Below are 14,563 nucleotides of genomic sequence, written 5' to 3' on the forward strand. Positions count from 1 at the left end.
GTAAACGGAGGAATTGTCCGTACGGTAGATTCTCTCTCAAATGGCGGGGGTGGAAGCTATCGAAAAGAAGTAGGCAGTTTTTTGCTGTTTCTTTAAAGTGTGTAGTGGTTTTTAATTTGCCCTCCTCTGGGTAGATATTAAGGTCAAGGAAAACCAAGTTGTTGACTGAAACTGTATGGGTGAATTTAAGAAAGGCATTCTGTTGATTTAACCATAGCATGAATGCCTCCGTTGAGTCTGCATCACCTTCCCAAATGACCAGAACATCGTCTATATACCTTTTCCAGGTCTTGATGTGCATCAGGAAAGGGTTGGTGTTGTTCAGAATCCTGGTGGCCTCTAGATGGTGTACATAGAGGCCCGCCAGACTGGGAGCAAAGGTACTCCCCATGCTGGTCCCGTGTCTTTGTTCATATATGTCATCAGCATACATGAAGAAGTTCCTGGTGAGTGCCAGAGAGACGCATTCCATCACCAAGTTGCGTGGTGTGTGATATTCCCAAGCCGCAGAAAATAGTACCTCCTCGATAATGAGCAATGTTTCCTCATGTGGGAGACTAGTATAAAGGCTCTCCACATCGAGGCCCATGAGGAGATTTTTGGTAGGGTCAAAATCAATATCCTGTAGTATTTGTAGGACATTTTTAGTATCTCGCAAGTAGGTGTTGGTTGCCTGAACCAACGGGCGGAGGAAGGCATCCGCAAATCTGGAAAGAGGTTCCAGAATGGAATTAACCCCAGACACAATAGGTCTACCTGGGGGGGACCTGAGATTCTTGTGGATTTTAGGTATTGTGTAGAAATATGGTACTCTGGGACTTGTGTTGATCAGAAAATCAGCCTCTTTCTTTGAAATCCAGTCATTGGCAAGGGCTTCCTCAACCATGGTGGCAATTTGGATTCTGATAGATTCCGTAGGGTCTTCTTGGAGGACTCCATAATTTCTACGATCACCAAGGAGTTTCATACATTCCTGGTCATATTTGTCAGTAGTTTGTAACACAATTGCCTCTAGCTCAGTATCATCTACGGAGCCGACCGGGGTGGTTATTTTGGCGGGACAATTTCCCAGGGATTCGTAAGTACGGCATAGCCGACATATGTAGGGAGTTCCTTTCTTCGGACCAGTTCCGAGGCCCTCTCCATTATTGATGGGACTTTTTCCTTGTTCTTCCTAAATTTACCATCTAGATAGCCGAGTTGGCATTCCCCCCACCAGGTCCTGCGCTCATGAAGTAATTTTCTCATTTACAGCAAGTATGTATGTTTTTCATTCCAGCGCGTTCATTCTGGCATGATTTTCTTTGTTACTGGTTAGTGTTAGAACCCAGGAACTTTGTTCCTGTAAGAATAGAGTGTGTGTTTTTTGTTATATGTGTGTCTTTTAGTCAGTGTCTATGTATTACACAGTTGCTTCATCACAGATCACGTGACAACGTTATGGATAGCGTTAAGAAGAGAATATTGTTTCACTTCCTTTTCAGTTCACTAAATCACAAATTGATGGATTGATCTTCGATCTACGTGACGCATGTTTTTTTCTTTTAGGTAAATGGACCATATAAGACCTATTTAGGCATTACTAACCATTGGAAGTTATTTTCTTCCCACATTATTCTATTTATTTGGGACACAATACGTTAATTTTTCATTGTAAATACATCACTGTGAGTCTTAGGAAGGGATCCTTATGGTCCTGAAGAAGAAGCTTGGGGAAGCTTCGAAACATGTCGGCACCATCAGGAGGTCTAGCTCATTGAGGCATACTTTCCTCCTCCCCCCACTATTTTACTAATACCAGCTCATACGGTTTAATAAAGTTCATTCAACCAGAAGAGCCAGGTATTTTTTAACTCACTTTTCCACTCACTCCTGACCCTTCCTCTCACACCCTTGCATCACACATAGTGGTTTCACTTATAACAGTGCTCCCGCGTAGACGTAGGTCGCAGCACGCCCCGTCCCGTAGAGGGGCGGGAAGACCCCTATGATGAAGCATGACACCAAGGGCCCTTTTGGTGTGTGAGGGGTATTTAAACAACTGATTTGTATTCTCCACGGCCGTGGGATACATTTCGTCTTCTTGAGGAATTTTCCTAATATACTCAACCTACGGGTGGATCCATATGTTTATGAACATTTGACCGGGAGGAAGTATCCACCTCCACCACTCGGATGAGTGGTACCTCTCCACTCCCTATTTTGTTTATGTTTATATTGTAGACAGCGTACAGCTGTGGGAGTTTTTTCTCTCTTCTATTCCCAGTATTTCTGGTGTCAGTACTACAATTGACAGTACGACTATACCCTATACCAGAGGCTATCTACCTCTGTTAAATTAAATAGTTGTTGCTCCACACTTTGCATCACCGTCTTTTTGTACACACATTTTTTCAAACCAGACACACACTCTCTCTTATCAAACCATTTCACATAGTATCAACATGGCAGACAATATGGGTTTAACCTTCGCCGAGGACGAAGTGGAAAGGATTCTAGCTGCAATCAATCCTTTTGAAGGTTTGAGTAATACAGATCCGGGTCCTAGTAATGCTGATTGGGATGAACTGGCAAATCTGAGGAGAAACCAGATCAGAACCGCTTTGCATGGGTTACTGATGACCGAGTACCTTCGGGCTAATGCGGCTCCCCAGGGCCTAATAGTCCGTAATGAACCCTACATTTTCCAACAAGACAAGACATTCAAACGCGATTGGTCATTAATATCATGGCATTGTACCCGTGACTGGTTGGTCCTAATTATAAAAACAGCCACCAGACTAACTCAAGAACTAAAGATCGAAATTCAGAATCTTGAAGTACGTCTGAAAGCGTACATATCCCCCAGTGTCCTCAAAAAACGCCTGGAAGAACTCAACCAAGAAATAACTGAGTTCGAAATGACATTAAAACAAAACAAGTACAACAAACTCAAAAAGGACACGGCACGATTCAGCCATGAACGAGTTTATCCTTATACCAGAGACGACTACATTCCTAGGAACCAAGATCAGAATTATGATGGAGACTCATCCGATACTGGCTCGGACAACTCTAATTCCAGCAGAGGCAGCGGCAAACGGTACAATAGAGGGAGAGACAATTACAATCAACGTCCTTTCTACCCGAGGGGTGGTAGGTGGAATAGCTATCAAGGACCTCCCCCTTATCCTCCATTTGCATATGGTCCACCCATGATGGGAGGACCTTTTCCACAGTGGATCCCACCTCCACAAGAATATGAATACAACTACCAAACCCCGCAACCTTTTTTAGGGACGCGCCAGGGACCAAGGAGAGGTCGGAACAGGGGTGGATACAACGTCCACTGGTCCACACCAGAGACCGAGACCCCCAGAGTATCAACAAGGAGCATGACCAACAACATGCCCCCCCAACCGTCGACAAGCAGGAAGTAAATTTAGTGGTCAATCTTACTGACTTGACCCTGACACCTATACAGAGCAAGGTCCTTGAAAGGGGACTAGGCTTTGTACCTACCAATCGGTTTGATAAATTCAGGATTCTTACAGAAATCAATGAATTCATTCGTAAACTGAAATTGAACATTTTTTTCAAAGACCAACCTACCACTGAAGGAAGTAGAAAAGATACAGGACTTCGCAACAAATCCACCTTTATACCCCCTGACTCTACACTTCCTGTAGAAATCCTAGCTTTTGAGAAAGCTGTGATGAGAGAAATACAAGACATCTCGACAGGGGATGACAACACTTTTCAAAATACATCAAGGTTGGAAAGGGAGGCAATACGCGAACTATCCACAAACCGGGAAATTATAATCAAACCGGCTGATAAAGGGGGGGCAATTGTGTTACAAACTACTGACAAATATGACCAGGAATGTATGAAACTCCTTGGTGATCGTAGAAATTATGGAGTCCTCCAAGAAGACCCTACGGAATCTATCAGAATCCAAATTGCCACCATGGTTGAGGAAGCCCTTGCCAATGACTGGATTTCAAAGAAAGAGGCTGATTTTCTGATCAACACAAGTCCCAGAGTACCATATTTCTACACAATACCTAAAATCCACAAGAATCTCAGGTCCCCCCCAGGTAGACCTATTGTGTCTGGGGTTAATTCCATTCTGGAACCTCTTTCCAGATTTGCGGATGCCTTCCTCCGCCCGTTGGTTCAGGCAACCAACACCTACTTGCGAGATACTAAAAATGTCCTACAAATACTACAGGATATTGATTTTGACCCTACCAAAAATCTCCTCATGGGCCTCGATGTGGAGAGCCTTTATACTAGTCTCCCACATGAGGAAACATTGCTCATTATCGAGGAGGTACTATTTTCTGCGGCTTGGGAATATCACACACCACGCAACTTGGTGATGGAATGCGTCTCTCTGGCACTCACCAGGAACTTCTTCATGTATGCTGATGACATATATGAACAAAGACACGGGACCAGCATGGGGAGTACCTTTGCTCCCAGTCTGGCGGGCCTCTATGTACACCATCTAGAGGCCACCAGGATTCTGAACAACACCAACCCTTTCCTGATGCACATCAAGACCTGGAAAAGGTATATAGACGATGTTCTGGTCATTTGGGAAGGTGATGCAGACTCAACGGAGGCATTCATGCTATGGTTAAATCAACAGAATGCCTTTCTTAAATTCACCCATACAGTTTCAGTCAACAACTTGGTTTTCCTTGACCTTAATATCTACCCAGAGGAGGGCAAATTAAAAACCACTACACACTTTAAAGAAACAGCAAAAAACTGCCTACTTCTTTTCGATAGCTTCCACCCCCGCCATTTGAGAGAGAATCTACCGTACGGACAATTCCTCCGTTTACGGAGAAATTGTACTGATACCAATGAGTTCAAGAGACAAGCATCTGAACTACGCCAAAAATTGATCAAACGCAACTATCCTGGAAGAATCATTGACAAGGCCTGCAAAAGGGCAAAGAACAACAATAGAGAAGCGCTCTTAGAAGACAAAGTGGTTACCACAGTTGAAGATAGACCCATCTGTGTAACCACTTACAATACGCACTCAAACCAGGTCTCAAAAATAGTAAACAAACACTGGCGAATCCTCAACAGCTGCCATCTGAACATCACCAAACCGATGTTTGCACACAAGAGGGGCAAGAACCTGAGAGACATGCTTGTCCATACAAGACCAAAGAACACAGCTCGTCCTGCTATGGAGGGTATGTTACCACCTGTACAAGGACATTACCCATGTGGTAATTGCAGTACATGTCATCTTACGAGAAAAAGCAAACATATCCAATTCCGCAATGGTGAGGGGTGGGACCAGAGAAGCTTCACGAATTGCAACAGCAAGAACGTGGTCTACCTGATCACTTGTCCATGCGGTCTTGAATACGTGGGGATGACCACCAGACCCATCAAAATACGAGTGGGTGAACATCGAAGCAATGTCCGATGTGGTAGAAGTACTACCAAAATGTCCAACCACTATGTATCCAGTGGTCATGGCGTAGACGATTTGAAGTGGACAGTGATTGAACAACTAGGTGGTGAACATGGTCTGCTTGAGAAAGAACAACGTTGGGTCTTCCGTTTGGGGACCCACATCAATGGATTAAACGACGAAATACCTTGGAACCAATTCCATCTGTGATATGTAGACTAAGGTGTCTATGACAATGAGATAAACCCTTCAGGATGTGCCCAGGAGCGTTATGCCCGTGATGTACCTGTACTACCTTTAATTCCAGATATGACAGTTCCCCTACGCTTGGATAGTACATCGGTGACTGTAACACTCCATTACACATAGTCAGTCTATTGGTATTTCCCTTGAAACGATAGAAGATCTCATGTCGCCCTACCTGCACTGGATATTGTATGCCCTCCCAATGACAGTATTTTGATCAATGGGGGCTATTATCAATGTGAAAATTTATACTATCCTTCCTGTGTAATACCCCCGAGGTTTTTACTATTTTCGCTCTCCTTTTCATAGGTATCCTGATTTTTTGAACATGGCATGACCAATCTTAGAAACCATCTTCATGCATTTTACTAATTTTCGGTCTAAGTATTATATTAGATCCTTTTTGTATGTCTACTATCGTATTGTACCTCCCGTATTTTTTTTCATTGGAAACCCGAGGTTTTTACTATTTTCACTCTCCTTTTCATAGGTATCCTGATTTTTTGAACATGGCATGACCAATCTTAGAAACCATCTTCATGCATTTTACTAATTTTCGGTCTAAGTATTATATTAGATCCCTTTTGTATGTCTACTATCGTATTGTACCTCCCGTATTTTTTTCATTGGAAACCCGACCGATACATTTCCGGTTCCGGGTTATATCTAACAGTGACAGCTGCTGTTTAGTCCTTTTGCGCTGTTTCCCGACCGGACCGGGTGACTTCCAGTTCCGGGTCAGGATACACAGAGAGAGCGGGCCAACGCGCAATGGTGCAGTCAGCATATTCGCGCGCCAATTAACCTCAATTGAAGGGACTATTTAACAAACCTTATCCTCTAGCTCAGTATCATCTACGGAGCCGACCGGGGTGGTTATTTTGGCGGGACAATTTCCCAGGGATTCGTAAGTACGGCATAGCCGACATATGTAGGGAGTTCCTTTCTTCGGACCAGTTCCGAGGCCCTCTCCATTATTGATGGGACTTTTTCCTTGTTCTTCCTAAATTTACCATCTAGATAGCCGAGTTGGCATTCCCCCCACCAGGTCCTGCGCTCATGAAGTAATTTTCTCATTTACAGCAAGTATGTATGTTTTTCATTCCAGCGCGTTCATTCTGGCATGATTTTCTTTGTTACTGGTTAGTGTTAGAACCCAGGAACTTTGTTCCTGTAAGAATAGAGTGTGTGTTTTTTGTTATATGTGTGTCTTTTAGTCAGTGTCTATGTATTACACAGTTGCTTCATCACAGATCACGTGACAACGTTATGGATAGCGTTAAGAAGAGAATATTGTTTCACTTCCTTTTCAGTTCACTAAATCACAAATTGATGGATTGATCTTCGATCTACGTGACGCATGTTTTTTTCTTTTAGGTAAATGGACCATATAAGACCTATTTAGGCATTACTAACCATTGGAAGTTATTTTCTTCCCACATTATTCTATTTATTTGGGACACAATACGTTAATTTTTCATTGTAAATACATCACTGTGAGTCTTAGGAAGGGATCCTTATGGTCCTGAAGAAGAAGCTTGGGGAAGCTTCGAAACATGTCGGCACCATCAGGAGGTCTAGCTCATTGAGGCATACTTTCCTCCTCCCCCCACTATTTTACTAATACCAGCTCATACGGTTTAATAAAGTTCATTCAACCAGAAGAGCCAGGTATTTTTTAACTCACTTTTCCACTCACTCCTGACCCTTCCTCTCACACCCTTGCATCACACATAGTGGTTTCACTTATAACAGTGCTCCCGCGTAGACGTAGGTCGCAGCACGCCCCGTCCCGTAGAGGGGCGGGAAGACCCCTATGATGAAGCATGACACCAAGGGCCCTTTTGGTGTGTGAGGGGTATTTAAACAACTGATTTGTATTCTCCACGGCCGTGGGATACATTTCGTCTTCTTGAGGAATTTTCCTAATATACTCAACCTACGGGTGGATCCATATGTTTATGAACATTTGACCGGGAGGAAGTATCCACCTCCACCACTCGGATGAGTGGTACCTCTCCACTCCCTATTTTGTTTATGTTTATGTTCTACAAACATAGCCAAAATAACAGTGTGCAGTTTGAAAAATCTTAACAGTTTGGAGCAGAGCTTTAAGTCTTGACTGATTGACAGTTTTCAAAGTTTAAGCAGACTGCTGTCAAAGCTCTATTTGCTAAGATCCAATATAAATAGATATCTCACCATCCTCTTGCCAGTGCTTTTTAATTGTATTATTATTGTAATGAGTGCCTTGTAAATGTACTTGGCTTCTTTTCCAATGTGTGCAATCAGTCCCATGTGTGCTTTTTCTTTTTATAATTTTATTTAGAATTGCAGTTCCAACAACCACCCACCATGATAAAGCAGTAATTTAAAAATAAAGTAAAAATCACAAAGCAGCAATCTTGTAATCATTTTTCTTAAAGAAAAAAATAATAATTCAAATATGCCTACTGTGTATAAAGATGCATAAAAGGCGGCTATCTCTGAATGATATTTGTATCTTTTTAAGAAAAATCATGAATAAAAGGTTGCCTGCACACACACGTCCACCATATTGGGAAACCAAACAGATTTCATAGGCAACATCTATTGCTTTTGCCAATGCTTGTGGACAATGCAGCCCACATACCTTTAAAGTTTATAGCTGTAAATACAGCAAAGCTACTGAACTAAAATATACCAAATTTAGAAACAGCACAGGGAAGAAAATGTTATCTGGTAATTAATGTAGAATTTTCTTTTACATCCCCTTCATTCTGAGACCATTGGTTTTATCTTTTGAACTTCTTGAAATTTTTTCAAAAATGTTGTAAAATTATCCATTTAAACAAAAGGATTTTTCACTGTAAAATGTGTACTAATTATAATTACAGAGAAGCTACCGCTCATGTATAATTTAGGTTCATAGTTGTTGTTGTAGTTTTAAAGTTAGGGAATTTATCAAGAGAATTATTACTGTAGGTGGATCCTTTGGCTTAGGGTACACAATCACATTTAAAAAAAAAAAAGAATAATATACTCTCAACCACACTTCTAACTCTTGACCAGCTGTGACAGAAAGCACATAGCCACAGACTCAGAAAACGTATGCATTGGTTAGAAATGTCAAAATTCACCTTATGAAATATTTGACTATAATAGAGATCTGAAATTAAAGGCCACATGCATTTGTGTGATGAATCAGCAGGGGCTGAATGTGTCAAGGTGGATATACCATCCTCTTGTTAAAATTAGAGCGCGACATATCACCTTTACTACAGAGTATATATACTATGGAGCTCCACCAGCCAGCTCGCTACAAACATTCTAGATTACTTATCCGCAGAATGCCAGTGGTGGACAGGTGGTAGACTTCGCTTCCTAGTCACTGTATGGAGAACACCTCATTCCTCGGGATGAACTGTGATGGCATCTACATGAGCAGGATGCAGCAGCAGTCCATCTTTGAAACTCATCATTCCGCCTGTCCCTGAATCACAGTCATTGGCTGTTACGGAGAACACTACAGGAGAGAGGTTTGCAGTACACAAGACATCATGCACAACTCTGTTCTAGAAATAGTTTTACCTTCATACTGCTTAATAAAACATTAGTTTCCCTTTTCTGACTACTTCTGTGTCTTTGCATGGGAAACAGGGACAGTGATGAAGGCCTAAATCAGCAGAGGACCTGGAGGGAGTGAGGTTACTGACAACTGGGCTGTTAACCCACTAGGTCAATGGTAAGCCCTCCCCTATCACCACTCCACTGGAGTTGATTCTTCTTGTACCTCACACGCCACCACTCCGGTCTTGTCCCGGACATAGAGGCTTCCATCAAAGGCAGACTTGCAGGCAGGCTGAACTTGCCCTTCATTTGTTAAATAACCCATAAGAATCAGGTGAGCCCGGGGCAGTTCCTTTTGCCCCGGTACCGCTTGCCTCCCCTCATGGACCCATTGTTCGAATCGGCTGGTGCTCCAGTTCAAGTGGCTGCAGACAGGCGTGCCCTGCTGGGAGCGGAGATCCGCCAGCGTCAGGAAACTAAAACAAAGTAACAGAACAAGTTAAGGAGAAAGAGTTTTCCAGGGTAAACATTTTTTTCCAGCAAATATCCATCAATAGTTTAAATGAGATTATGCAACTGGCTCATGGTGGAGCTAATATAATTGGCACATTGCCCTGTTTGGCTAATATACTTAGGTAATATTTCACCAAAATTTGGGACTTAGGAGGATTTGGCATAACCTTATCTAATGTTAGTTGTCGACTGTATGCACTACACAACAATCTACCTATGTAAAATAAGGAGAATATATTGTGAGGTTTATAAATGTGTTAGTTCCACAAATTGTGGTGACTCAGAGGTATACTTTTTTTTCAAAAAAATAAGGCCCTCTTAGCACGGGAGAGGGGTTCATGGCGTGCAAAGAATTGCTTATGAATTACTGACAGAATTCAAGTTTACAACTCTGTGAAGGGTTGGATTTCAGACAAGTGATATCCATCATTACTCTTACCTAACCTTCCCACACAGTGAACTATTGCTAGAAAGGTGGATTGGATGACTGGTTGTGTTACCTGTAGCTGAGAGGTAAGTGGGTCCGCTCTGGCTCCGTGCTGCTAGTGTTGGAGTGAAGGACATTCTTTATGCTTTGGATTACTGCTGCGTGTAGAGTTTCAAAGCTTTGCACAGAAGGGGTCAACTCACTTTCCAAAAGCAGAGCATGTTCAGTATAATGACGCGAGGCCAACAGCCAGTTCTCTTCCTGTAAGAAAATAGAGGAAACCAGAGAGTGGCTGATCAATTAGGGCCTGGAAAAAACATCAAAGCTTCCCTGTCCCCTGTGTCCAACCACCGACCACCACACATAACATGGCCGCCCGCAAGGCCAACAGCTACAAGTCTTCACAGTAAGTAGAGCTAGCCAGAAGGTGTTAACTGGACATTAACATAAGACAATTGCCTGATGGTCAGCAGCATCAGACCCTTCAGGGATAGTCACCTGTTTTGTTTGCAGTAAAACTATTATGGTGGGTAAAAGTAGGCTGAAAAAAGTCACATCAAAACTGTGGTCTACTGGAAAATTACAATGAAAGAAGTAGCTCTAAAAAAAACTCAGAGTGTCTTGTGCCTTATAGGGCAAAGGTAAATGTACTGGGAACAAAGGCAAGGAGGCATCCTCATGCTAGAGAGGAGCATTTACAGCGAGGTGGGGAAAGGGGCAACAGATTAGTAAGGGGTTGTTAGGGCTCAGAGATTGGTAGTGTTAAGAAGTAGTTGGGGGAGTTTAGGGTTCAGGGAAGGGTAGCAATGGGGTAGTCATTGGTTTATAGATCAGGAAAGGGTAGCATTATGGGGTAATTCACGGTTTTCAGGGTTCAGGGATTGGTAGCATAACAAGGCAGCAAAGGTTTTTAGAGTTCATGGAAATGTAGTGCTATGGGGTAGTAAGGATTTTTTTCGGGTTCACAGAAGTGTAGCAATAAGAGGAAATAATGGGCTTTTAGGTTGCGGGAACAGTAGCCTTATTGGGCAGTAAGGTTTTTTTTTGTGTTAATGGAAGGGTAGAATCAAGGGGTAGTTCCAAGATTGTAGGGTTCATGGATGGGTCGAGTTAACAGGTAGTACGGGTTTTAGGGTTTAAGGAAGGTAGCAACAAGGGGTAAGGTGTTTATGTTCAGGTAAAGGTATCGGTGAGGGATAGTAAGGGGCTTTTAATGTTCTGGAAAGGGAGTGTTTAGGGGGTGACTTGTTTTTAGGGTTCAGGAAAGGTAGCGTTAAGAGATAGTTATGCGTTTGTAGGATTCAGGGATTGGTAACATTAAAAGGCAAGTAGGGGCTTTTGGGTTAAGGGGAGGGTAGCATTAGGGGATAGTTCTGGGTTTAAAGGGTTCATAGGTGAAAAGCCTGAAGGGGTACAAAGGAGTAATTGGTGTATAGTTATCTAAATTAGAGAATGCATGTAAAAAACTTTTAAAATTCAACATTTTTGGAATTGTCATAGGTAATTATGAATGAAACAATATTATTGCCTCAGCAAATTCAACTAGACTTTAGGGTAGCCGACATTTTAGAAAAGGGCTTTATTGCATTAAAAAAACAAATTCAATACTACAGATATCACCAGGAATTCCTCATTTCTATGGGGGGCCATTCATAATTTAACAATTTCTGTCCCCCTGGACTTACCAAAGCCCCCAGTATCAGTAACTCTCCTATCCGATGGAGAGCAGGTTGGGAATACCAGCCTGTTTTACAAGTGCCTCTGAATTGTGCCTTGAGTCTTGCCTACTGATTTAATATATATATTTTTTAATTTGTGATAGCATCATCCTAGCTGGTGTGGTAAAGAAAATGTCAAAGCTATAGTGTGCTGACCCATAAAATCTATTTTGTATTAGATATTTTGTCAATCCAAAAGACAGCAAATATGTCTGTTTCTTCAACCTCTTGTAAAGATCAGTTATCAATTCCACAAACATTGTGATGAGCCGGTGGTGAGAGGCACCTTGTGATACTGATGTCCATCTAATGAAAAAACCCCATCTTATCCAAAAGAAATTAAGAAGTTCATTTCGAAAGCCTCAAGGTAATTTACAATATGAGCCATAAAATGAGAGATCTGTCTCAAACAATATGGGCATCAGCAAATAAGGCGGGCTTAGGGAGAAGACTCAAAATCAGCGGGTACTACATGTTTAGGCATAAACTCCTGACTAGTGGCTCCATTGTTGCATCAGTGAAGGACAACAGTGTCAATTGCAGCACCTAAGATCAAGGGTTAGGAAGAACTTGCCAATAATCCTCATCCTAAGAGAGGATATCAGTCTAAAGTTGAATTTCTTATGTAGCAGGAATATGTCACATTACACAGCCGAATGCCGTCGATAAAACAAGGACAGAAGGGCAAAAGAGAAGAAATATCTGTGTTTATGTACATATTTGAGCATGGTGGCACCCTGCAGATATTTGTTTGCCAATCGTAAACAAACAGGTGCGGTCTGGGCCCATTAATTTTGCCCAAACTGCTTGCATGCCCTTTTGAAAACAAATAGGCATCATAGTTTATTGGGGTATTGGTGTGGGAAGCACGACAAAGATTTGTGTCTGGTTTAACTATCAAAGAACTAATGGATTCCATTTCTTTTTTAAATCCCCAAAAAAATCTAGGAATTCAATTCCGTCTATGTGCTGAAAACCAATAAACAATTTAGCTGGTGGCAATTCATACTATCTTAAATGTCATTTATCATGGAGCAGGGAAACCATCGAGGCCAGAAACCTAAATCTTAGAAAAAATTGGAATGACACACCATCCATCTTCACAGGTGTTCGTTCGGAGCTTGCAAGCTAGCATTTCCTCTCATAGATCATTCGGGAAAGCACATCTAAATATTTCTTATGAATTACACTCCTTTGTGTGCTTTTTGAAGAACAATTCATCTTAATGCTTATATCATAAGCAATAATTGTTTGCAGTTATTAAGGTGAGCTCAACTCCTTGTATCCTTTAGTACTTTGTATTTTTTGCTCCCTTACAACCCGTTCATTTAAAGGCTAAAATTTGTCTGAGACTTGCTAAGAAGCCACTCATTATTTCTTTTCTACATGTGTTCCTCACAATGTACACTGTCCCATATCCATCAATCTGCTTAAACAAAACCATCTCAGGCACAGAGTCTTGGCCATCATTACATCAAATGGGATTATTCTTCAGTAGCCAACTTGTCCATTTCACAATGCCTTTATGGGATTTCAAATAGATGATCCCACACACTAATCAGACTATTTCTTATACTTGCTTGTGTGGAAGGATTGTATATCTGCAAGGGCTGCTGCAATAGAAGCAGCTTATGAATTGCCTGGGTCTTCTCCAGGCCTAAGGACGTTATGGAGGGAGAGTACATGATTAGCTGTCAATAGGCCGACGTTAGGTTGGCCACCTGGCAGGTTTTCTACCAGCACCACTGGTATTTTAAAGTCCTGGATGGTACAAAAATAAGCAAAGTCCCTTAAAGTCGGTATGTTTAGCTCTTATCTGTACGTATTTCAAACAGCAAATATGAATTGAGAGCACCTTTAAATGTGTTCTAGAGCTATGTTAACGATCCCCGACTAATAATTGATTCAAACAAAGGCAGAAAAGTAATGTTACAAATGAATACATAAAATAAAATTTTCCTTACAGTAATACTTAGTATCAAGCCCAGACCTTTGCAGACTCTTAAAAGAACACACACAGTTGTCTTATGGAAAGATGGTAACCCTAGGCGAAGCAGGGTTAGTGGTGCCAAACAAGCCCTGGAAGGCTGGGAATTTGGGCATGTTGCTGATCATGATGGTGCATTTCAGAAAACTGTCAGGGAGGCTTTGGAATATGCTAGAAGGAGCTGGAGATGAGCTTCTGGAAACCTACAGACACTCAGAATGCAGGTGAAGGCTGACTGCAGGGCGAGACCAGCCTGCTGGTCTAAAGCCAGTAAAGGACGATACCTTATCTGCGGATATCTCGATGTCAAACACTTCTAATTTCTACGGCTTCTATGATGCCTGGGAGACAGCCTTCAGTTACTGGACAAGTATATATGAAAAATGGTTTACCGTGGATGAGGCGAACGAGGAGACTGAATGAAGTCCATCAAATAAGAGCCCTCAATCTATAACGGGGGTTAAAATTGATGTCTACAAGTTGTACCTTGAGAACTGGGCCATCCTATTGACCAAGGATTCTAAATGCTTCCTGTCAATCCATAACACTCCAAAAGATGCGGTCTTCTTCTGGTATAATTCCAATTATGAAAAAATGTGGCATCAGAGGCAAACCACCTTGCTATAGTCCAATATCACCTCTGAACTCGGGCTGTGGGGAGCATGCTATTGGGCAGGTGTCAAGACTGGGTCAAGATG

The 14,563-nt window shown here is 42.0% G+C and overlaps 1 protein-coding gene across 1 annotated transcript in view; it reads right to left on the bottom strand.

Moving 5' to 3' along the window:
* The window catches only part of CTC1 (CST telomere replication complex component 1), a 191,922-nt gene that overhangs the window by 159,417 nt on the left and 17,942 nt on the right, over positions 1-14,563 (bottom strand). Inside the window, exons 2-3 of the mRNA XM_085636896.1 lie at positions 10,234-10,421; positions 9,444-9,696 (exon numbers count right to left, since the gene is read on the bottom strand). Of these exons, the coding sequence (XP_085493022.1) occupies positions 9,444-9,696; positions 10,234-10,421 (441 nt within the window). The remainder of the gene's footprint in view (positions 1-9,443; positions 9,697-10,233; positions 10,422-14,563) is intronic.

This window comes from Triturus cristatus, chromosome 12, assembly GCF_964204655.1.
Source record: "Triturus cristatus chromosome 12, aTriCri1.1, whole genome shotgun sequence".
In the NCBI taxonomy this organism is placed as follows: Eukaryota; Metazoa; Chordata; class Amphibia; order Caudata; family Salamandridae; genus Triturus; species Triturus cristatus.